The sequence below is a fragment of the Astyanax mexicanus genome, chromosome 17 (assembly GCF_023375975.1).
Source record: "Astyanax mexicanus isolate ESR-SI-001 chromosome 17, AstMex3_surface, whole genome shotgun sequence".
NCBI lineage: Eukaryota > Metazoa > Chordata > Actinopteri > Characiformes > Acestrorhamphidae > Astyanax > Astyanax mexicanus.
The window spans coordinates 6229978-6253161 of record NC_064424.1 but is presented as its reverse complement, the minus strand read 5'-3'; the positions used below and the strand labels follow the sequence as shown (position 1 = coordinate 6253161).

Sequence of the window (23184 nt, the reverse complement as noted above, 5' to 3'; positions counted from 1 at the left end):
CACTAACAAACACACACTTGCACTTGCACTTGCTACGTGCTAAAACCGAACAGGCATTTCAGTTAAATCAATGCTGTTGTCGCCATCATCATCATCATCATCATCACTGTCCTCAGGCAGTGGCATTACGATGGAGATGACCGGGCAGAGAGGCGAGCTGGGGGGCTTTTGGTCCCTGGAGGCGGCTGGTCGTGGCTGAACTCTTCTCCGTGCTCCAGCAGCTAAGCTACTTCAAGCTTCCTGCTGCTGCACATCCAACGCTGAGCACCCAGTGAGATGATGTTTAGGAGGGGTCCACACAGCTAAACGCTCAGCTCTTAAAAGCTGAGTCTGTTGGGAATCTTAGGGCGGTGGGTCTCACGTTTTGGTTCTTTTGGTTCCTTTTTGCTCCTTTTTTTTGACCAAATTTTGCACTATTATCCAAGGCCACTGGTTTAAAAGACTTATGACCAAAGATCTGGACCTGACCCACTAGAAAGGCCCAATCCCATTTCACCCCTACATTTAAACCTAGAGCTGCAACTAATGATTCATTTGGTAGTCAACTAACCTGGCACGTTTTTTATTTAAAGTGGCAGTCCATATTATTTTAACCCTTGTATTTTAACCCTCATATTTTTGTTACTCGTTTACTTTGTTACTTGTATTTAATTCAGCAAAATTAAGCAATTTTACATTAAAATGCTTTACACATGCTTGCTTCACCTAAATTGCAAGCAATATAAACAGCTTACATGGTTAATATTTGCCCTTTACCTTTCTTATGTTACATTTCTTTTAAAAAGTGCTACACTTTTTTTATTAGTTTTTTAATAAAATGTAAAAGAAAATGAATTAAACTCAAGATATGAGTAGAAAATGTGTTTGGCCAAACATACTGTATGTAATATAAATGTGGGGGGGGGGGGGAGGTGGGTGTACAGTGTGTGTTTATCGAAAATGTGTTTTGATATATGTTTTTCACAAAAAATGAGCCAATGCCAATGAGTTTGAGATAGAAAAAATATATTTTTTGTATCATTTGATGAAAAATGAAAACGGGTCCCACAGACCCGAACACCACACAAGGGTTAAACTGAAGCATTTCTGAGTGGAGAAGGGATAAATTATTGTGTTTAATAGTTCTAGTGTGCTGGAGCCACCATCCCTGCTAAGATTAATTTATTCACTTTTTGCGGGAGTTCTTCTTCTGGCCACGCCACGCGTCTTTACGTACTTACGTCACACGTACAACCTCTAAAAGAGGATCTGGCTCAGTTTTACTTATTCATTTACACTGACAAAACTGACAACCTTATATAATAACTCTCTTACATCCTCTAAAGACATTTCCATCAGCATTTTCTGACTGAGCACGCTCTCTCTTACTCTGATTAAACATAACCTGGAATCGGATTCATCCACTCTAAAGGAGACCGCATCACACCCACCCAGTTTAACATGATTCTTCCGTATGGGCCCATTCTCAGAGGGCCCTAAATTCCCCAAATCCCAAAACTTACAGACTTCAGCTTTAATTATGATGACTGACCATTGTAGCCCTACTCATGTCAAGGGGAAGACTGTCCCGGTTCTTGTGTTGTGTTATGTTATGTCTGGCTTAAGTACTATGGCTACATCTCCCTCCAAACTTATGACTTTTTCAGAGGCACACTCCAAAAGGTGGGTTGTGAGAAAACACAGCAAGATGAAAACCCACACATACAGCTAGCGCATGTTCTCAGTTGAAAAATACGATAACCAATGCATTATCTTAGTTTAACGGAGTTTCAATTAGGCCTAATTAGCTCTTTTCTCAGTAGCTAGATAGCTAAATTTCTCAGTCCACCTTAAATCCTTGCTCTATCGTTTTCCTCCTAACTCTACTTAGCTTTACCTCTATCTACCTTACTCTATCTTGCTTTTCCTTACACTACCTCACTCCACCTTGCACCAATTTGCTCTTTGCTGCATGCAAGTAATACAAATTGTGTTTACAGTTATTTAAAAATCGATTGATGCATTTATCGTGAAACCTTGTGTCATATCGTGATAAAAACAAAAATATGATTTACCCTAAACTCCTAATTTCAACCATTTTAAGTCACTTAATTTGGTTAAAATTGAAAACAAGGGCTAGGAGTATAAATGAGAAATGGGATTGGGCCTAAAGATGTGAAATGTGACCACATCTTGTATAGTAGCCAGTGGTCGAGTCCAGACCTTGCTCTCTGTAATTAATCTATAATCACTTAATCTGGTTTTTATTCTATTTCTTCTTGGTGGAGATGAAGATTAATGAAGATTCACCATCATCTGGAATGTTCTTCATCTTTTAGAGCTGCTCATGTGAGTCTGAACTGTACTGGAGGAGGATGCCATATTGTGAGAAGCTGTGAGGAGCGAGGGGAAGAAGATGGAGAGAAAGGACTTCTGCTGAGGTTGTCCGGCAATGGAAACCCGCGGCTGATCACGTGATGAAGACTCCACGAGGCCTCCGATACCAAAACCAAAGCCTCAGCATCTCATGCAAGTCTAATGCATAGCCCTTATGCATACTATCAAAGCATGGATCAGCGTGAGCACTGCGGAATAATACAGAGGGGCGGGATAATCAGCGAGGGTTAATGAATACGCCGTGGAGAGTTAATGAAGGACACTGACAGACAAAGAAAAAGGAGGGAAAGAAGGAGAAGGTGGAGGAGAGCAGGGGCGAGGTCGTGGTCGTTAAGCGGTCAGATGTTGGTTAAAGTGGTGCAGGTGATCAGTCGCACGGTCAGCGTGCCGGGGAGGTCGTTGTCTTGGCGACTGCCCTTGTCCCTCAGATGGACGGTGTGCTGCTCCTGCCGGTCGTTAGGGTCGCTGAAGAGGGTCACCTGACCCAGGAAGGTGTCAACAATCACATTCTTATTGTAGATCTACCGTCATCACCGGCCAATCAGGAGAAAAGGGTGAGGCAAAACAGCATTGAAGGGAAAAAAAGACACACAAGAGAGAAAAGAGAGAGAAATAGACAGAGACAGCAAATCAGCACTGCAAGCCAAGGGAAGAAGATCTTAGAAAGTGCGGAGAAACAAATGAAGAACAGAGAAAGAAGAACAGAGAGCTGAACTGCATTAACATGTACAGTATAGACCTGAAGGAAACTGCTTTAATTTTTAATTTTGGGTCACAATTAACAGAACTTACGACATTAATAAACACTAATTATTAAATTACATTAATTGACAGTAGTTAAACATTGCTAATTGTTAATGATTAAGAATGATGTAAATAATTATGAATTAACCCTTAACACCCTAGCCTGTTTTGGTGTGTTTTTTCTCAGTTTTCGTCAGTTCCTCTTTCAGGCCTTATAACACAGTAATTATATCGGATAGACACTTGCCATGAGCTCTTTTACTATTTTACTCAAAAATTACTGTATTTTGAGCAAAAAAATAAATATTTTTAGGTGATTAGGCAGATGCTTTACCGCACTGGGATGTGATGCTATTTTTAGAAAGAGTAAGTTCCGCCCTTTCTAATTATATATGGTTTACGGTTTAACCCATCTATCGGGTTCTAAGGGTTAAAACATTACTTAAACAATTTGTAATGATTGTAATATATGTATACTAACTAGTGTCAATTCGTTTCCCAGAAAGGGATTAAACTTAACCTTGGATTATACAGCATTTTGAATTGAGATTTTCCATTGAAAAGAAAATATATAGTTGTAATTCTTTGGCCTAATTGCTGTCTGGAAATTGGCCTAATGACATTTGAGCCCTACCAATGAATATTCAGCCATATATTAACCATATACACCATTTACATTTAGGAGAAATCAATTACTTTATTGATTATAGTAAGTTATTTTATATTAATTATATATATATATATATTATGTATTATTTTATAGATTTTTACTGTCTTCATAAATTAAAAAATGCAAGTCTAAATGAAGCACATTTTTGGTAACACTTTACTTGGATTTACTTAAAAGGTAAGAGAAATGTTCATTAAATCCAACTGAACTCCTTGTTGAATGTAAATGATTCTCTTTTGAATGTAACCCTACCCTTAACTTATACCTACATATACCTTAACATTAACCTTAAAAACTCAGTTTTAGGGTTGAATGTAGGTTTTGAGCTTTAAAGTTGATTTAATTATAGGGTTAAGATTAATATAAGCATATAGTTCTTCACTTACCTCAATGTGAATGCCCTCTTTTGGCTTTTTGCGGAAGAACACCCCTTTAACGTCAAAGTTTGGGCAGCGTGTGTCCTTGTGCACAGGAGACCGAACCTTCTCCCCTTCACAGGTGATGATCACGTACGGATCTGAGGCTGTAAAACACATTTGTTAATTTAATTTTGCATCTGACACCTTAAAGCAGGGGTTCTTAGTCTTTTTCACTGTTTAACGCTGAGTTACATTTGCACCACTTGTATAAAATCCTGCACAACATCAGTCCACATGTTTCTTTCTCTTAAATATCTTAGCTTGTCCAGATATGCATGTGTAAAGCATGTAAGTGTACTTTATTATATCAGTCAACGTGCTTTAACATTTTTTCACTCTCAGTGATGTTTCTGTTTCTCTCCGCTTGTCCAGAAATGCATGTGTAAAGCATGTCCTTTAGAGTTACTTAAAGTGTGAATCAGACTTTCTGACACTAGGAGGAGCCCATGAACAAAAATTTCCACATAATTCTGCTTTACAATAACATCAGACCTAATTCACTGTAAAAAATGAATTACACTCAACTTCAGGGGGAGCTTTAAAGCAACATTACGTAGCATTTTTACCTCAAAATGATGCAAAATAATTGGGATGATCTACTGACTTTGTAATAAATAGTATTTGTTACCAGCTGAAACTTTACATGGTAACTTGGGCATACAAAAAAAAAACTTGGGCATAAAAGTGCATCTCAAAAAATAAGATCATTAAAACGTCAGTAATTTGGTGAAACTCGTATATTATATAGATGTATTACACACAGAGTGATGTATTTTAAGTGTTTATTTATTTTATTGTTGATGATTATGGGTTACAGACAATGAAAAACCCAAAAATTAGTGTCTCAGAAAATTTTAATATGATAAAAGACCAATTGGTACTTTTGGCAGTGTGGGCAGTGTGCCAAGTCCTGCTGGAAAATGAAATCCGCATCTCCATAAAAGTTTTCATTAGCAGAGGGAAGCATGAAGTGATGTAAGATTTTGTGGGAAAACAAAACTGCACTGACTTTAGACTTGATAATAAAACACAGTGGATCAACACCAGCAGATGACATGACTCTCCAAACCATCACTGATCATCAGTAAATTTTACATTTCATTTGTAAATCAAGGAATCAGAGTCTGGAGGAAGAGTGGAGAGACACACAGTCCAAACTGCTCGAGGTCTAGTGTGAAGTTTCCACCAATCAGTGATGGTTTGGAGAGACATGTCATCTGCTGGTGTTGGTCCACTGTGTTTTATTATCAAGTCTAAAATATACTTCCCTCTGCTGACAACTTTTATGTAGATGCGGCTTTTATTTTCCAGCAGGACTGCCCGCACTGCCAAAAGTACGAATTGGTCTTATATAATATTGTAATTTACTGAGACACTGATTTTTGGGTTTTATATATGATAAAAAAGTTTTGATATGATATATGAGTTTCACATTTTAAACTGAATTACTAAAATAAAGCAATATTTCAATAATATTCTTTTTTTTTTTAGATGCATTATAATAATGTGTGAAAATGTGTATAAATTTGTGTCACATTAGTATACACTGATATACTACTCTTAACTCTAGATAAAAGTCCAGAAGCAAAAAAAACCTCACATTTAAATCACACTGAAGCCGTGGCACTACAGAGGTCTGTGAAATGCAAAACTGCATGGAAAAGGAGATACGGAGAAACTAGTTTCTATTTATGTCCAGAACTAGCAGTGAAAGGTACAGTAGGAACATGAGGCTGTGTGAAAATCCACTTAAAGTAAAGGGCAAATGCAAGGCCACCGCTCACTGTTCCCTCCCCTACAATTTATGGAGATAGGCTACAATCTAATAGTGTAAAAATGGTACAGCAGAAAAAAGCAAATGGAAATCTGCCTTAATTCTAAAATACAGGCGCCACACATCTATTAGAAAGTGCAGTTTGTTTAACAAACCACAGAAAGGCAGAATAAATCTGCTGCTGTGTGGAGAAACAGAAACATTAGGGTTCTCAGACTGATTAATATCAGCGGCGCCCTGGGTTTGAGTGTTTCTCTGGGGGAAGCGGATTTATTCTTTCTGCCACGAAGATTCAGTACCTCTGCTGGTGATGTCGCACCATTTCTTGTAGGCAAGGCAGGCGGACCTGTTTAGGAGCTGCGTGTGTGTAACAGTAAGAGATCCCTGTGTGTTTAGGCTAATGAGAGCTATATAAATGGCCTTAGAGCTGACATAATGCATCACAAACAAGCCGGCTTTGTCACAGAACATATCTGATAAGGAAAATAGGAACACATGAGAAGAGTTGAAGGAATATGACAACAAAATAATGGTAATCTGAAGTTACTACATATATTGTTGGTCTTCAGCAGGTTTCACAGGTATATCAGCGTTAGGTATCTGTAGAATACAACACATAAAACACTGACACAGAGATGTATTGTAATAAAGTGTTAACTAACGTATTTTTTAACTATAAGGCGCACCAGATTATAAGGCACATTATGCATCACTAGTAAGTAACAGGGGTGTCACCATATTTCTCTTCTAATTTAGCTGATATTGACGCTGGGTGGGAGACCTTTAAAGCTCAGCTAAGCTTAGTAAACAAAACTGTAATTCTTAAAAGAACATTTTCTTTTAAAGTCAAGTGAGTGCTGGATGTTATTCTACACAGATTTCTCTCCTGAAAACTGTTTATTTGGGTGAGTGAAGAGCTTTTGTTTATTTACAGTAAGCTTAGATCTGCAGATTTCCACAAAGGCTAGCCTACAGGCTGATAATACTCTCCTTTGAACGACGAATGCTAATGATGCTTCAGCAGTGCTAGCAGGAGTTAGCAACAGGCTACAGGCCGATTACACTCACCTCTGAAAGGTGAAAGAGCTAGGGCTGTTAGCGGGTAATGCTAATGATGCTACAGCAGTGCTAGCAGAAGTTAGCAGAAGGCTACAGGCCGATTTTACTCACCTCTGAAAGGTGAAAGAGCTAGGGCTGTTAGCGGGTAATGCTAATGATGCTACAGCAGTGCTAGCAGAAGTTAGCAGAAGGCTACAGGCCGATTTTACTCACCTCTGAAAGGTGAAAGAGCTAGGGCTGTTAACGGGTAATGCTAAGAACTCCTTTATAACGCCATACTTCAGCAGCAATAAATGCTGAGTACATCGTTTTTTTACAAGGAATATATTTGTGTTTTTTATTCTGAACCAAATTAACAGGGTTTTTAATGGTCATCCTCATCTTACTATTTACACAATAATCTAAACCTTACAATTTACTATTTAATGAATGTATTCCTTGCTAGCTTTATATGATTTATTCTAATGTTGTTTATTCTAGTGTTGTTTACATATTTCTTAATCTGTAGATTTCTCTCTAACCCATTTTAGAAGTGTGTCGAATTCGTCCAGAAAAGCAGCCTACTGCATTTTAAACTTTAAATAAAAGTTATAATATCTTCAGCTTTTAAGACATATAATATATTTTCCATCCATTACATCTCGCCCCGGCGGCATGTGTTCAAGAACTGAATGTTCTTAATCATGTACGTGACTCAACTCATAACAGCTCATTTGCATACAATGTACTTCATACTTCATCAGAGACAGAAAGTATATTTAAAGTGCCAGTTCTTTAAAAGTATACTGTGTTCTCTCCTCACATTAGAGCATGTTCAACTTAATAAATCATCAACTACAACAAAAAAAGATAAAAAACATCATTTTTGCTACTGGAGGAAACTTGGACAGTGCAACAGCTTTAACAAAAAGTTTAGCACCTTCTACTATTTTCCATCTCCTTTTTCTCCAGGGTCTAATTCAAAAAGCTAGTCTTCAATTGTGCTCTCTCAGGGCTCTGGTAGCTGATGGCAAGCTGCATGACTGGGATTCGAACCAGCACTCTCCCAATCAAAGCGGCAGCACTTTAGTCGGCCAAAATCCACTTTACTTCCAGTATTTTCTGTTGCAATGGACAATGCCAAGTTTAATGGTCTACTTAATGAACAGGCAGGTCTTGTTTCGCTTAAGGGTCTATACTGCAAAGACGCTTTAATTTAATTGGACAGAATGTAATCCTATACAGTACATACAGCAGGATAGTCTGTGAGTCTTCATAATGATATGCAGACAATGCAGAGTATAATTTACCTTTTACTGAACAGTCGTAAATACAAACCATCCATTTGTGATCCCCCTCATGGACAGCTGTACACATGCATTTGTGGCAGTGGCAGTAAACGAAGCATTTCTTCCTTAGACAGTGTACAGAGTATAAAATTAACATCATCCATTTTTACACAAATATGAAATGGGTTTGCAGAGTTTGCAGTTCTCCCATCAGGTCCTGTGCACTCCAGTTAACCCTCCTGTTATGTTTTTTTCAGGAACAACAATGGTGTTCCTTGGTCAATTTGATGTTTAATTTTATGTTTAATTATCCAAAAGATGTCTAAAACCAAATAAATTCTAACAAGCAGTGTGAATAATTAATTACTAATTCCAATACTAATTATTCTAATAATATTTATTGCAACAGTGTTTAGGGTTCAATTAGGATAATTCACTTGTTTTTCATTTAAAAAATATATTCAAACTTTTTTTTAATGTTTCACTACTTTATTACTTAAAAAATACTTATAAAACTCAATAGTTTTACATAACATTAAAACACAACATCGTAATTTTGTTTTAGGTGGTTTAGAGGGTGGTTGTAAATATGAACCATTTTTCTTATATTATGTGTTGATTCAACTAATTAAGGCAAACAGAAGAAGTTTCATACTGAAAAAAAATGCTGTTAACTATTTTTCCCACATCTTCAAACTTTAAAACGAGTCAATTTGACGCAGAACATAACAGGAGGGTTAAGTTACAAAGTGTATCATCAATGTACCATCAAATGAAACTGTTTGAAGCTGTTTGTTATTTTAAGATAAAAGGGCTAATAGCTTCAAATGGAATTGTCTTTTACTATTCTTAATAAATTTGTCATTGTGAACTGGAACAAAACTCATTAACATGCTTTTTTTTTTAGCTTTGGTCCAAAGAGACCAAAATAGAAATTCAAGATTTAATTATTGACCATAATGGTTGAGCCATCTATCAATCCTACTGATTAGGGATTTCTCAGACTCTTAGGGCCCTATTTTAGTGATCTATAGCGCACCACCCAATTGCAGATCATGCAGCTGTCATGTCCTAATTCTCTTAATTAATCATAGGTGTGTTTTGTGAGTAACGTAAAATTAACCAATCAGTGTACTCCTTGTCATTTCCTTTAAGAGCCGGGTGAGCTCTGACTTTGGCGCGTTCATATCTTAACAGTGCAGTGTTTTTGTGCGTCTCAGCCGAGGAAACTGACCTGCGCGTTCATACTGTGAAGATACACCAGCAGCTCATTTAAGGGAACAGCAATGTTATTTTACTCTTTATTCTGTTTATTGTTGAGTTGAGTAAAAGTCAGGTTTGACGCAGCGCGTCCGTGTGTGTGTGTGTGAGTGGGGGTGTATGGGCGCCGGGAGCACCTATAGGAATGGATGGCTGACTGTTGACTGTTGTCAGGGTTTTAATCAGTCAGTGGAGCTCCTGTGTTTTCCACCACCAAAAAAAACAACACGCCAGAAATGTACCAGAACACACCTCACTTCCAGTCCACCACACCCATGAATGTAGATTTAATTTATTCCTAAACTCTGAGAATATACTGTAGAGACATTCTGAAAAGATTTACCTCCATTGGAGTCTTGGCCCTGTAGACCCTCTGCACTCAGAACATGCACCTGGGTGACCAGCTGAGGATATCCACACATTCCCGTCCAGCACGTCTGTGGAGGGTCATCCAGGGTCAACTCTCTAACACAGAACAGAAGCAGGGTGTAGGAATACTGTGATCACTAATGATTTGTAAAGTATAAAGCATTTCATAATAAAGAAGCTCTTTATCAGGGACTCAGAGCTGGGTGATTCAAAGGGATATTAATGGGAGTATATAGGGTATATCACAGGGGTGTTTATTTCTAGTCCTGGAGATTGTTAAACCACCTAGAATTTAGTTTAGGTTAGTTTTCCCACGTCAATAAAGACACTAGTGGACTCAAGTGGTGGGGGCATGGGTCGGCAACTGCCCCCCGGATATCCTAATGATTGAAAAAGTGTTTCCAAGTTCCATCTACAGTGGCCAAAAAAAGACAAAATGCCATATTGACTGCTCTTCTTGTGTGGAAAAAAGGTGATCCAGAGCCCACTATGGTGCCACTTTATTCTTGCAATAAATGTTGATGATGATGTGCCCTCCAGATCAAGATATTTTAAAGCTCACCTTCCGCGAAAATCCGATTTTTCTTGTTTTTTGTGGAATACAGTAGGTCTCTCCGAGTTGAATGTGTACACCTGCACATTAAACTGTTTTGCAGCCCCCATTGTCTGCAGGAGCTAAGCAAAGAAATCCCCCCCCCCCTCCGAAAAACGGGTGAATTTTGAATTATCTTTCTGCCTACGTAGGCAGAAACTCACAGACCAGCCCACCTTGGCTCGAGAAACTCCCAGAGGCGGAGCTGAAGCGACGCAACATCACCGCTCATCAGTTAGGAGGTGGGAGGCAGTGAGCGGCAGAGCGGTGGAGGGGCGTCGCAGTGCTCCTAGCCAATCAGAGGAGAGATATTTGCATGCTGTTTGCATGTATGAATATTCATGAGCAAAGCTGGAATCCGGTCATTTTGGACACACCCCTAAAACAGTCCATTAAAAAAGAGCTATACAGAGACACCTGAGCACTTTTTTTTTACAAAAACGGCTCACATGTCATTCATTCATACTAGAGACCACAACTAGACATTTTAAAATGAAAGAAAAAACGACGGAAGGTGAGCTTTAATGTGTTTATAAAGTGCCGCCCCTATTTGACAGTGCCCCAAAGGGTGAAGTATAGAGTTCTCCTACAAGTGAGAAAACCTATGGATAAAATGTGATAGGGTGCCCCCTACAGGTGCCCATTAGAATGGCATAAACTGTATTTGATGGTACAGGACAGGTAAATTGCTATACATACTAGCAAACAGCTTGAAACACAATCATGACCTTTTATTTTTTTATTTCTGTCCTGCCCTTCAAATTATTATACTGCATTTTGGCCTTAATTACCTGGATCAGGTGTGTAAGATTGAAAAAGGGAAGTGTAAACTCTACAAGGTGGTTGATCTCCAGGAATGAGCACCTCCTGCTATATCATATCCAGTACAGGTAAAAAAAATGATAGGAATAATAGCAGGCTGGTTTACTTGCAGTCTGAAGGCACATCAGTGAAAACTCTCAGCAGGAACTCTCCCTGCTGGCCAGGGTCGAAGGTGGTGGGGATGATGACGTAGCGGCCCTCTTTCAGCTCTTTCCTCAGGAAGACGCAGCGAGAGTTGATGTAGATTGAGCCGGCAACTTTCTGCTGGGCCGAGTGCATGCGGTACTTTCTGTTCAGCTCCACCTAGTGGTAGGGAAGGAATAGTAAGGCACTTTAAATGCAGCAGAAATTTAACTGTTCTGTGTTCTTATCTGAACTATGAGCCAGATTCTCTATATAGAACCATCAAACCCAACTTGGACCATACCTTCCATGCCTAAATCATCACTGAAGCTACAGCAATTGAGCCATTTTTCCAAATCCAGTCCAAAACTATACAAGTTACACATTATTCAATGGCTATGAAGTTATGAAGCCTCGATGTATGTAGTTATCAAATAAGTGTTAGCGTTAATTAAGAGAGCACTTCAGTTTCTGAATCAGTTTCTCTGATTTTGCTATTTATAGATATATGTCTGAGTAAAATTAACTTTATTGTTTTATTCTATAAACTACAGACAACATTTCTCACAAATTCCAAATAAAAATATTGTGATTTAGAGCATTTATTTGCAGAAAATTAGACATGGCTGAAATAAGAACAAAGATGCAGAGCTTTCATACCTCATTAAATCGCAAAATAAAGTTTTAAGAGTCAGTAAAATCAATATTTGGTGGAATAACCCTGTTTTTTTAATCACAGTTTTTTATGCATCTTGGCATCATGTTCTCCTCCACCAGTCTTACACACTGCTTTTGGATAACTTTATGCTGCTTTACTCCTGGTGCAAAAATTCAAGCAGTTCAGTTTGGTTTGATGGCTTGTGATCATCCATCTTCCTCTTGATTATATTAAAATCAAAGAAACTCATCATTTTTAAGTGCTCTCTTATTTTTTTTCAGATCTGAAGAAACACATTTCTATCAATAGAAAGTGATCACAGCTAGAGTTTAGATTCTCTGCCCGAGCCCAACCCGGGTCAGGCTCATGAAAATGGTCTGTGAAATAGGCGTCTGTTTTTTAATGCTGTTTTAAGTTTATACAAAGCTATTATGTGATAATCACAGTATATCTAAATAACAAATCAGACTGTGTTTTAAAATAAAAGTTGCACAAGTTAGTACGTCAAATTATGAAGCTCTCCACTTGTTCTCATTACGAACTTGACTTGCAGGGCTGTGTGTAGCTGTTCTTAATAAACGTTTTTAGTATAGAAGGTAGTAGGTCTATGCTTCTTCAGTGTTGCAATGTCAGTTAACATCATTCTGAACAGATTTCGCTCATTCAAACATCTCGAAAATATAGTTTTTTTTAAGTTCAGTATTAATGCTCTACTTAATAAAAAATATGGTGTTTAAATCAGGCTTGGGCGCATAATGACAGTTTACAGGGCGAGTCGGGTTCAGGCAGAACATGCACTGACCAGGTATCATGTGAGCGACATACCCGGTGGATGTCGAATCCGATGGCCAGGTTTTCTCCTTTGCCTTCTTTGGGCGTGGCTCTTTTCTCTTTCTGCTGCAGGCAGATCAACACCTCATCCTCCACTTTCCTCACATCGAATACGTACTACAGAACAGACCACACTGTTAATAAACCCTTTAAACTCTTTAAACCATACCCTTCACATTTTCCTTTATAACTATTTTACTAAAATCCATTTCATAGGCCCTTATATAGAACTCTGGGGTACTCCACAACATATGCTAATCTAAACTGTTACTATCTAATTAATCAATTAGAAAAACTCCACCAGGTAGCTCCACTTTGATACTCAAAGCAAAACACACACACACATAAACACACACACACACAGACAGAGAAACATGCACACAGACCTGCGGGTTCTGCAGGAAGGTGGCCTTGTGATTGATGCAGCCTCCTGAGCGGTTGCGCAGTGGGTCGTCTCTATAAACCCAGGTCCCCCTCATCACCTCCTCCTCCCACGTCTTATGGATGCTCAGGTAGGACGTGTTGATCAGCCGACACAGGATCAGGTCAGTGAAGTATTGGCAAAAATCGTCAAAGTTCATCCTGAACACACAGTCAGTACCAACAGAGAATTGAGGTTGGGTATTATTTTGATTATTGTCATTGATTAATTACCAATTTTGCAGAAAATCTAATACAGTCAATCAAAATCTAATGTTGACAAACTGATGTATACAAATTATCACCTAATGTTCAATTCTCAATATTTGTCTGAATGTAAAAACAACAACACAAAATACAGCGAAAAAAAAAAAGTTTCTGAATCAGTTTCTCTGATTTTGCTATTTATAGGTTTATGTTTGAGTAAAATTAACATTGTTGTTTTACTCTATAAACTACAAACAACATTTCTCCCAAATTCCAAATAGAAATATAGTCACTTAGAGCCTTTATTTGCAAAGAAAACAAGTTCATATTCATAAAGTTCAGAAATCAATGTTTGGTGGATTACCCCGTTTTTTTAATCACAGTTTTCATGCATCTTGCCATGTTCTCCTCCACCAGTCTTACACACTGCTTTTGGACAACTCTATGCCTTTACTCCTGGTGCAAAAATTCAAGCAGTTCAGCTTGGTTTTATGGCTTGTGATCATGCATCTTCCTCTTCATTTATATTCCAGAAGATTTAAATTTGGTAAAACCAATGAAAAACTTCCTTAAGTGGTCTCTTTTTTTCCAGAGCTGTACATAACAATGTAAAAAAGGTGTAAAATGTAAAATTAATTGGAAAGGTGAAAATATACATCCAGTTCAGTATTTATTTTACACTATGCCAAAACTGCAGACTTGTCTCTCCTGAATCTACAGGCTTGTAAGTCACATTTAAAGCTGTTCTTTATAAATATGCTCTGAAATCCTGTTAAAGAAAGCCATTTACCTCAGTGGAAGTCATGACACTCGAACCAGACACATTAAAAAATGATTTTTATAATGGTTAACAAGCTGTGTGTGTTTACACGTAGGAAAATAATTGGTTTTGGTGTGTAAAATAGTAATGTGCATCGTGATGTGCCTTTTCACAGGGTGTAAGATAGGGGTCTAAGGCAGGATCAGCAAGTTTACCACACAAGAAAGCAAGTCCTCACCAGAACTCTCCATCATCCTGAACCGTGACGCCCAGCTTCTCTCTCTCACTCTTGCTCACCTTCTTCCACTCCTCAGAACTGCAACACACACACACACCAGGGTCATCAAAATTAACATGGCTCTGCTTAAAACACACAGGCATGCCCTCACACACAGCTTCCGTCTGTGTCCCAAAGATTTCTGGACTGGAGCACAGTGATCTTCTCATCAAAGCCTTAATTAATATTTAATCAGGCAGAAATATGAAGAAAGATTGCCTTCACCTCAATAAGACCCTGGTAAATAATTCAGGGACAGATCTAACCCTTAGCTGTGCTGCTGCAGAGCTCAAACACAGGTTGATCACAGTCGGAAAAAAGAGACAAGATTTCCAGCCATCAATTATACTCGCTATTCAATTTCACACCCAGCTATTTGGAGGAAATTCATTCTGACTGTGTTAAAACAAGAAGGCAGTTATTTAAAAGGGTCATATTTGAGGTGTAAACAGCCCTGAACCCTCTCCCTTTCCACCCAACCAGCTCCCAATTTTATACCCACCTGCCTGGCTTGATATCTCAATTTCACGCCGGCGGGTGATAAGAATAGGCACTTCAGCTGTGTGTTATTTAGACTGAACGCGTCTCCGGGGAGAAGAGAGATGTCTCTCTCTCTGGACTCTGTGGATATTCACTATTACGCTGCTATAAAAGGAAATAGTAACAATATCTGCGTGTCCGTGACGAGAAGAACAACAGAATTAATGACACAGCACAAATATGATGGACTGTCACAAATGTTTCATTTTACCTCTTAACCTTCATAGACCTGCCAGCGGGTCTGGATCTCCGGTTTATACTGCTATAACTGAATAATAACTCAGTCTTTATAGAGAAGAATAAAGAATACATGAAGTTGCAAGAGTTGGTGTTGCAGGTAGACAGGAATTTAGATAGACAGGTAGGTAGGTAGGTAGTTTGGTAGGTTTGTAGACTGACAGACAGTCAGACAGATTCTTTATTGACCCAAAGGGTATAAAAAATTAAAACAGTGCAGTAAACGGTGCAATCAGTCAATAAAAGTAGGTAGACAGGTAGATGAGTAGGTAGACAGTTAGTATGTAAGTAGGTAGACAGGTAAGTAGACAGGAAGACAAGTAGACAGGTAGGTAGGAAGGTAGATTGACAGGAAGGTAGGTAGACATGTATGTAGACAGGTAGACATGTAGGCATTTAAACTGACTGGTAGGTAGATAGGTAGGTAGACAGCTAGACAGGTCAGCAGGTTGGTAAGGAGACAAGCTGGTAGGTATACAGGCAGACAGATAGGTAGAAAGTTAGGCAGACAGACAGGTATGTAGATAGGTAGGTTAGTAGACAGGAAGACAGACAAATAGACTCTTTATTAATCCTAAAGTATATAAAACGTAAGTTAAAAACTTAGAACAGTGCGGTAAATGGTGCAATCAGCCAATAAAGGTGAATAGAGAGGTAGATGGTGGGGTAGACAGTTAGTAGGTAATCAGGTAGACAGGCAGGTAGACGGGAAGGTAGGTAGACATGTAGGTATTTAGACTGACAGGTAGACAGGATAACAGGTCAGTAGGTTGGTAAGGAGACAAGCTGGTAGGTAGACAGACAGACAGATAGTTAGAGAGGTAGATATCAAGGTAGGTAGGTTGGTAGACAGATAGACAGACAGAAAGACTCTTTATTGATCCCAAAGGATATAAAAACTTATAACAGTGTGGTAGACGGTGCAATCGGCCAATAAAAGTAGGAAGACAGGTGAATTGGTAGGTAGACAGTTAGAAGGCAAGTAGGTAGACAGGTATGTAGACATGTAGGTATTTAGATTTACAGGTAGGTAGATTAACATGTGGACAGGTCAGTAGGTTGGTAAAGAGAAAAGCTGGCATGTAGACGGGCAGACAGATAGTTAGACAGGTAGTTATCAGAGTAGGCAGGTTGGTAGATAGACAGACAGAAAGACTTTTATTGATCCCAAAGGATATAAAAACTAAGATCAGTGTGGTGGATGGTGCCATCAGTCAATAAAAGTAGGTAGACAGGTGAATGGGTTGGTAGAGAGTTAGTAGGTGAGTAGGTAGACAGGTAGGTATTTAGATTGATAGGTAGGTAGGTAGACAGCTGGACAGCTGGACAGGTCTGTAGGTTGGTAAGGAGACAAGCATGTATGTAGACAGGCAGACAGATAGGTGGGTGGACAGGTAAGTAGACGGGTAGATATGTAGGTAGATTGGTTGGTAGACAGAAAGACAGACAGAAGCTTTAGACAGGTAAATGGCTAGGTAGACAGTTACTTTGTAAGCAGTAGACAGGTAGATAGGTTGGTAGACAGCTTGTGGGTAAGTAGGTAGGTAGACAGATAAGTAGATATCCATGTAGGGTATTCAGTTTCCTGTCCACAGTGGGAGGAGTTAAAAAGCTAATTTGTTCTTGGAAATAAGTTTTTTTAACTTGCCCCATCAATGGCCAGCCTTCGCACTTGGGGGAGGGTGCCATATCCCCAGCTCTGATCTATCAGCAAACAGACACCTGTGCCAGCCAGCATTACAGTAGGAGCACCATTTACCCACCCAGATAACCACACCTCTCTCAGGCTCCGGCTGCTGATGGTACGGTAGCATGACCAGGATTCAAGATCTTCATCTCTGGGCTAAAAAATCTGTAGGTGTGAAAATACTGTAAGAGTGTAGCTGTGTGATTCCTGATCACTCACCTGTCGCTCCAGGGCCCACTCCACTCCTTCTCCCCCCAGGGGTTCCTCATGCGGATCATGTGCAGCTTCTCTGACTTGAAGAAGGCCAGCAGGCCATGGCCTAAACGCACCTTTTTCACATCCGTCACGGCATAGGCATGGCCCTTCACCAAACCACAGTCCAGCCGAGCCTCCATGTCCTCCACTGTGGTTGCCTATATGTACAGACAACATGGGTAAAAGTTATAAACTTCAAAGCAAGTGTGGGACTGCAGTGCTATTCAGAAGGAAGATAAAAGTTACCAGGAACATTAAAATGATTAAACATTTGCACTGATATGAGCAACTCTTGATCATATCTATTGAGCTACTTAAAAAAATAAGAAATGATTTTACCAAGTTGGAAACATCTGGAATATAATCAAGAGGAAGGTGGATGATCACAAGCCATCAAACCAAACTGAACTGCTTGAATTTTTGCACCAGGAGTAAAGGCATAAAGTAATCCAAAAGTAGTGTGTAAGACTGGTGGAGGAGAACATGATGCCAAGATGCATGAAAACTGTGATTAAAAACCAGGGTTATTCCACCAAATATTGATTTCTGAACTCTTAAAACTTTATGAATATGAACTTGTTTTCTTTGCATTATTTGGGGTCTGAAAGCTCTGCATCGTTTTTGTTATTTCAGCCATTTCTCAACATGCTTGGCACTCCTGCATGGCTAAGATAGGATTGGCCGTCTGACTGTTGACTGTTGTCAGGGTTTTAATCAGTTAGTGGTGCACCTGTATTTTACTGAGTCAAGATAGAAACTTGCTATAATTTACCTGAACACACCTCACTTCCAGAACAACTCGGCCATCAGTGTAGATTTATTCCTAAACTCTGATACTATTTTAACTGCGCGTGTGCAAGGCGGGAAAATAGACTGTTGAGGGGTGTGTAAGATAGCAATGAGCATTGCGACGCACTGGTTGCACAGGTTGTACGTTAAGGCCCCTAGTCTAATTTTACAACATCCGTAAAGATGGGAATCACTGTAAAGAACACATGGAAATAATAACCCATAGAAAAATCTATTCAACACAACATGCTGTGAAGAACTTTATGTTGTAAATATTGGTGATTGGTTGTGTAAATCTTACAATAAGATGACACACACTCCGATGAGCACGGTGCTCAATGTATCTCAGGAGAAAATGAAGCGCTCTATAAGACGAGCTCTAAAAACTCCCTCTGACACCCGTTATTTGTCAACATAAATGCTCTGAGATTGACTTTGTGTGTTCAGCGTAAAGGGAGGAGTTAGATAAAAAAAAAAAAGCAATTAGGTGGAGTCTGGAGAAAGGCATAGCTGAGGATGTTAAAAGGCCTTTCTTGCATTCCTAATGCAGCATTCTTCAACCCAAATGCAAACTGTGTCTGCCAGACAAAGAAAGCAATAAGGCAAGCCTAGCTCTGAAGTCGTGATAAGCCTTTATTAGACCGCTTCTGTTCAGAGCTCTAGATTGGTTTAATTCCCTCACTTGTTCTGGGATTTTATCGACGTGTTCAGATGTACAAAAGGGGTTTCTGAAAACACGCCGGTAAACAATCGTGTTCTCCAACACCCCCGAGGATTTTATGTGGATTGATATTTCTTTGTAATCACAACATTCCTGATTGTCATTACGCTCACATCGCTCAACTGTGTATGAAAAAGATTCAATGATAAGCACCGCGGCCAATCAAACGCTGCGCCACGTCTGTGATTGCACTCAGTTATAAGAAAATGAAATCGCACAAGCAAGTGATGGATGGATGGAAAATAAATGAATACAGCCCCATATTACAGGCCACTGAGATCAAGAAGAACTGTAAAGTAATGTGGCACACATTCAAAAACTACTTAAAATGCACAGTTTAAACTACTCAATAAATATGATTCAGCACAAATCAATCTTCAGATAAGCAACAGAACACAGCCAAAGAAAAGAGAGTTTCCACCTGCTTTTAATACATTTTTTTTCTAATATGTATTCCCAGTCAAAAGATTGAACACCTTAAAAGTCAGTGGTTTTTCATTATTATTATTTTAAAATATTCTGCACTGTACATTTATACTGTCGTGGAAAAACGGTGGTTTGAGTGGAAAAGTAATGCTGAATGCTGAGTCAGGATCGAAGCGAGTAACAAAGTACACCAAGAATCTGCTTACCTAGCTACCCCCTTCATTCCTTTTTTATACGCTCCCTTAGCCCCTCACCCCACACACGTTGTATGCAGCATGTGTGAGTACGTGGCCTAAAAAAAGGGTGTGACCTTTGAAATGTGTGAGTAGGTCACATGCGAAGAGCATGTGACGTTTACAACTTACTACCTAGTATTGATAGGGTAACCCATATGTTACTATTTACATGATTACAGACATTTTAACATTAAGAATCACTTAATATCACGCTATTCCATTACAACACTAAAGTCATACAAACTATGAAGAAAAACATATGGAAGTGTTAAACAAACCAGAATATGTTTTATAATTTAGATTCTTCAAAGTAGCAATTCTTGCATTAATAACAGTTTTGCACATCTCTGCTGGATTTTCTCAGTCAGCTTTATAAAGTAGAGTCACCTGGAATTCAGGCTTTCAGTTAACAGCCGTGCTGAACTCATCAAGAGTTAATTACTTGAATTTCTTCTTGTCTCTTAAAGTGTTTGAGAGCATCAGTTGTAAAGTAGTGAAGAGGTAGAGTGAATATACAGTGAATAGTGAATATTTGAGTAATGTTCTAATCCAGATTATGAGAAGCAAGAACTACTCAACTCAGTAAAGAAAAAAATGACTTTAAGAAATGAAGGTCAAAAATTAAAAAAACCTTGAAAGTATACTTAAGTGCAGACGCAAAAATATAAAAAAAACATTATGAAAAAATAACCTGCTGACCGTCTAAACTCTCTTTAGTTAACTGTGATAAAAGGACACAGTTGAAAATTTTTGTAACAGTGCTTTGCGATTCTATGTTATAGGGCTCCTGTGAGCTGCTGCAGTGCCATAAACTAGAAACACAAAGTAAAGAATAGAATAATTTATTTGTATTGTAAAAAATTACTATAAATTAAGCTGTTACCCGGATGGAGCAGCTGATAAGGCCGTCTCGGTTGTGAACCTTCAAAACTCTTTCAAACAGCTGATTTCTGGCCACCTCATCCTGAGCCATCTGACCCTCCAGCAGGTCCATGGGCTCCGACACCCCGCCGGTAAAGTCCACCAGCGCATCGGCCGTGTTTCCCCCGTCCAGGGCTTCATAGCAACCGTACACTCTGCAGACGTGAAGAGACTGAAGTTATGAGGAACTTTAATCATATACTTCACTGTGTAATGCCAGTACAGCTCACTTACTGAATGAATGAATAATCAAACTTCAGTTTTCTCACACAGATGTGTTTTGCCCTGAAGCTTTCCCTGGTGTAGTGATATACTGAATAATAAAATTCACTTATTTTATAACTGCTTACTTGGCGTAAGCCTTCTCCACCAGGGCACTCCAGAACTCATTGCTGTCGTTTGAATGGCAATACACCAGCTGATTGTCCACTGTGGGCAAGCGGTCATCAATCACCACGTCTACCCATTCTCCAAATCTCCAGAAGCGGAAGTGGAAGATTCCAACATAGGATTCGTCTTTCTCTGGATCCCATTCCTGCTCCCTCCAGTCTGGAATAACCTGGAGTGAAACATTGGGAAATTGAGACAAGAATAAAAAATAAAGAAACATGTTTGCAAATATTTCGAAGAGGTCAAGCGAGACAGAGCGAGTAAGTGATAGACAGAGAGCATACTGATTTGTCTCTTCTTGTCCTCAGTTGACCTATCAGTGTTCTCCGTTGGTGGGATTTACAAGCTGATTGGTTTGTCTTTGTGATCAGTACATCACCCATCAGCACTCTCTATGGGCAAGGTTTGCACTCAAGCACTTTCTTTCATAGTGCATCAGCTCAGTTTAGTTCTGCAGCTTCAGATACAGATAATATTTAAAAGGCACTACCCCTCCCTGTATTGCCTATAGTGGGCAAATGACTGTAAGACATGTTGAGGTTAGTTTGCAGGTGTAAACTGTTAATATTTTATTGGAATAGCTAATCTTATGTACACCTGTATATCTGTTCCATCGTTTTTCTTCATGATGAGATTAAACTCCTTCTGAACTTACCTTAAGAATCATGATTTTAATATAATACACAAAAAACACTACATGGATTAACATGAGTTAAAATAATATAATATAATAGTGCAAAATATGTAACAATTATGTATGTTGTCACATTCATAAACAAAACCAAAAAAATTACCAAAATAACAACAGTGATAACAACATTATAAGTAAGCAGAGGGAAGTGGGGAGGGGATAGCTTTTCTGTAATGAGTTTCTGCAGTGTGTAAGTCCTATTTCAGGGGTCTCAAAGTACGCGGTTTCATACGGCCCCTCACGGGTTAACAAAATAAGCATACATCTGGCCCGCAATTCAATTTAATTATTTATGCTTTATTATGTTCGTTTTCATATTTTATCTTAACTTGTATTTTGGTGTGTGTGTGTGTGTGTGTGTGTGGTTTTTGTTTTTTTTGCTTACGCTGCGTTGCCTGCTTTAATAGTCTTCAGGAGCCTTCAACAGTCTAACCTTGCTGCCGTGGTGTGTCCACTAAACTCCGCAGTTATAAACATCCTGAGGTTAGAAGCGCGCTAACTGACCTGTTTATAATGTAATCCGAGCAGTGACTCCGTGACGGCTGCTCTAAACTGCTGCTGTTAGCCGCTTGGGCTGAAAGATGAACTGTAGAGAGCTGTATTATCCGGTTAGTGGGGTTATTTTATTTCATACACAGAAGAACTTTAAAAACTGTAAAAACGCTCCAGACTGGCTGAGCTGAGCCCTGTAGCCCCTCGGCTGGGCTGTAGCTCTGACTGAGTAAAGATAGCGGGCTTGTGCTTGTGCTTCTAGGTCCCACTAGTGGTTCTATGAGGAACTGAACTAAATCTGAGAAAATGCTAAATCTGTCACATGTTCTTAACAGCTCACAATTTTTGATTTTATATATATTAAGCCTTATTTTAGTATCAAACGTTTTGATCAAAGTTAATATAACTTGTATTTTATGTCATTTCTATTCACTTGACTAGTTTGGTTCTTGATTGATGGAGTTTTTGGATTTCATAACATGACAAATTAAAAGGATTTATGTTAATAGAGCAACAAGCAAACATTTTTTCCATGCAACTGTAATATTTGATTGAATAAATAATATATTGAGAGTTATTTAACATTAAGGAGTAATTACATTCATTTTATATTACATCTGGTTACATTTTCTTATATTTATAAGTTACATCTGGCCCTCAGAGGACAGCCAATATGCCAATGTGGCCCTCGGCCAAAATGAGTTTGACACCCCTGTCCTATATGATTATTACTGAATTCAGCTGGTTTGTACAGAGTTTTGTGTACCGTGCATGTTCTACAATAATTTCACATTCGTATCAGCATTTTTTATAATCAGATCTATCTGTTTAATAATACACAGCTTGTAATTACACCTTATACACAGCCTGTCAGCTTCAGAACTCCCATCCTGCATAAAAGGCCAAGCCAATTTATCACCGTGAATTCTCTAATGTATATTTATGACTCCCAGAGCTCAAATAATTGTCAGTGCTGCCTTCCAAAAATGGGACTGGGGTGATTTCTGGCTGGCTTTGTGTCAGCACATGCTGCTTAATCACGGCCTGCCATGTGATGTGGCTTTAACAGTTCCACACAGCAAGTGGGCTGGAGAAGGACTTCCTGTGGGGAGGAGCTTTGCCAATCAGGGTTTCCAGTTTTGTGCCGCTCTGATGACCACTTTAGCATGT

At 38.9% G+C, this 23184-nt stretch overlaps 1 protein-coding gene and 1 long non-coding RNA gene across 3 annotated transcripts in view; one reads left to right on the top strand and one right to left on the bottom strand.

Annotated features, from left to right (window-relative positions):
• Positions 1-23184, bottom strand: part of capn5b (calpain 5b) — a 90379-nt gene that overhangs the window by 9960 nt on the left and 57235 nt on the right. The window contains exons 4-13 of one of the 2 annotated variants that reach the window (XM_022675979.2): positions 20792-21000; positions 20404-20596; positions 17313-17506; positions 14591-14668; positions 13352-13547; positions 12960-13082; positions 11460-11656; positions 9914-10035; positions 4177-4313; positions 903-2897 (exon numbers count right to left, since the gene is read on the bottom strand). In XM_022675979.2, the coding sequence (XP_022531700.1) occupies positions 2715-2897; positions 4177-4313; positions 9914-10035; positions 11460-11656; positions 12960-13082; positions 13352-13547; positions 14591-14668; positions 17313-17506; positions 20404-20596; positions 20792-21000 (1632 nt within the window). In that variant the 3' untranslated portion in view covers positions 903-2714. Of the gene's footprint in view, positions 1-902; positions 2898-4176; positions 4314-9913; positions 10036-11459; positions 11657-12959; positions 13083-13351; positions 13548-14590; positions 14669-17312; positions 17507-20403; positions 20597-20791; positions 21001-23184 lie in introns of those variants that run through there. The other variant, XM_049466560.1, reaches the window with a different exon arrangement.
• Positions 10492-23184, top strand: part of LOC125782453 (uncharacterized) — a 110920-nt gene continuing 98227 nt past the window's right edge. Inside the window, exon 1 of the long non-coding RNA XR_007425141.1 lies at positions 10492-11057. This is a non-coding gene — a long non-coding RNA (uncharacterized LOC125782453). The remainder of the gene's footprint in view (positions 11058-23184) is intronic.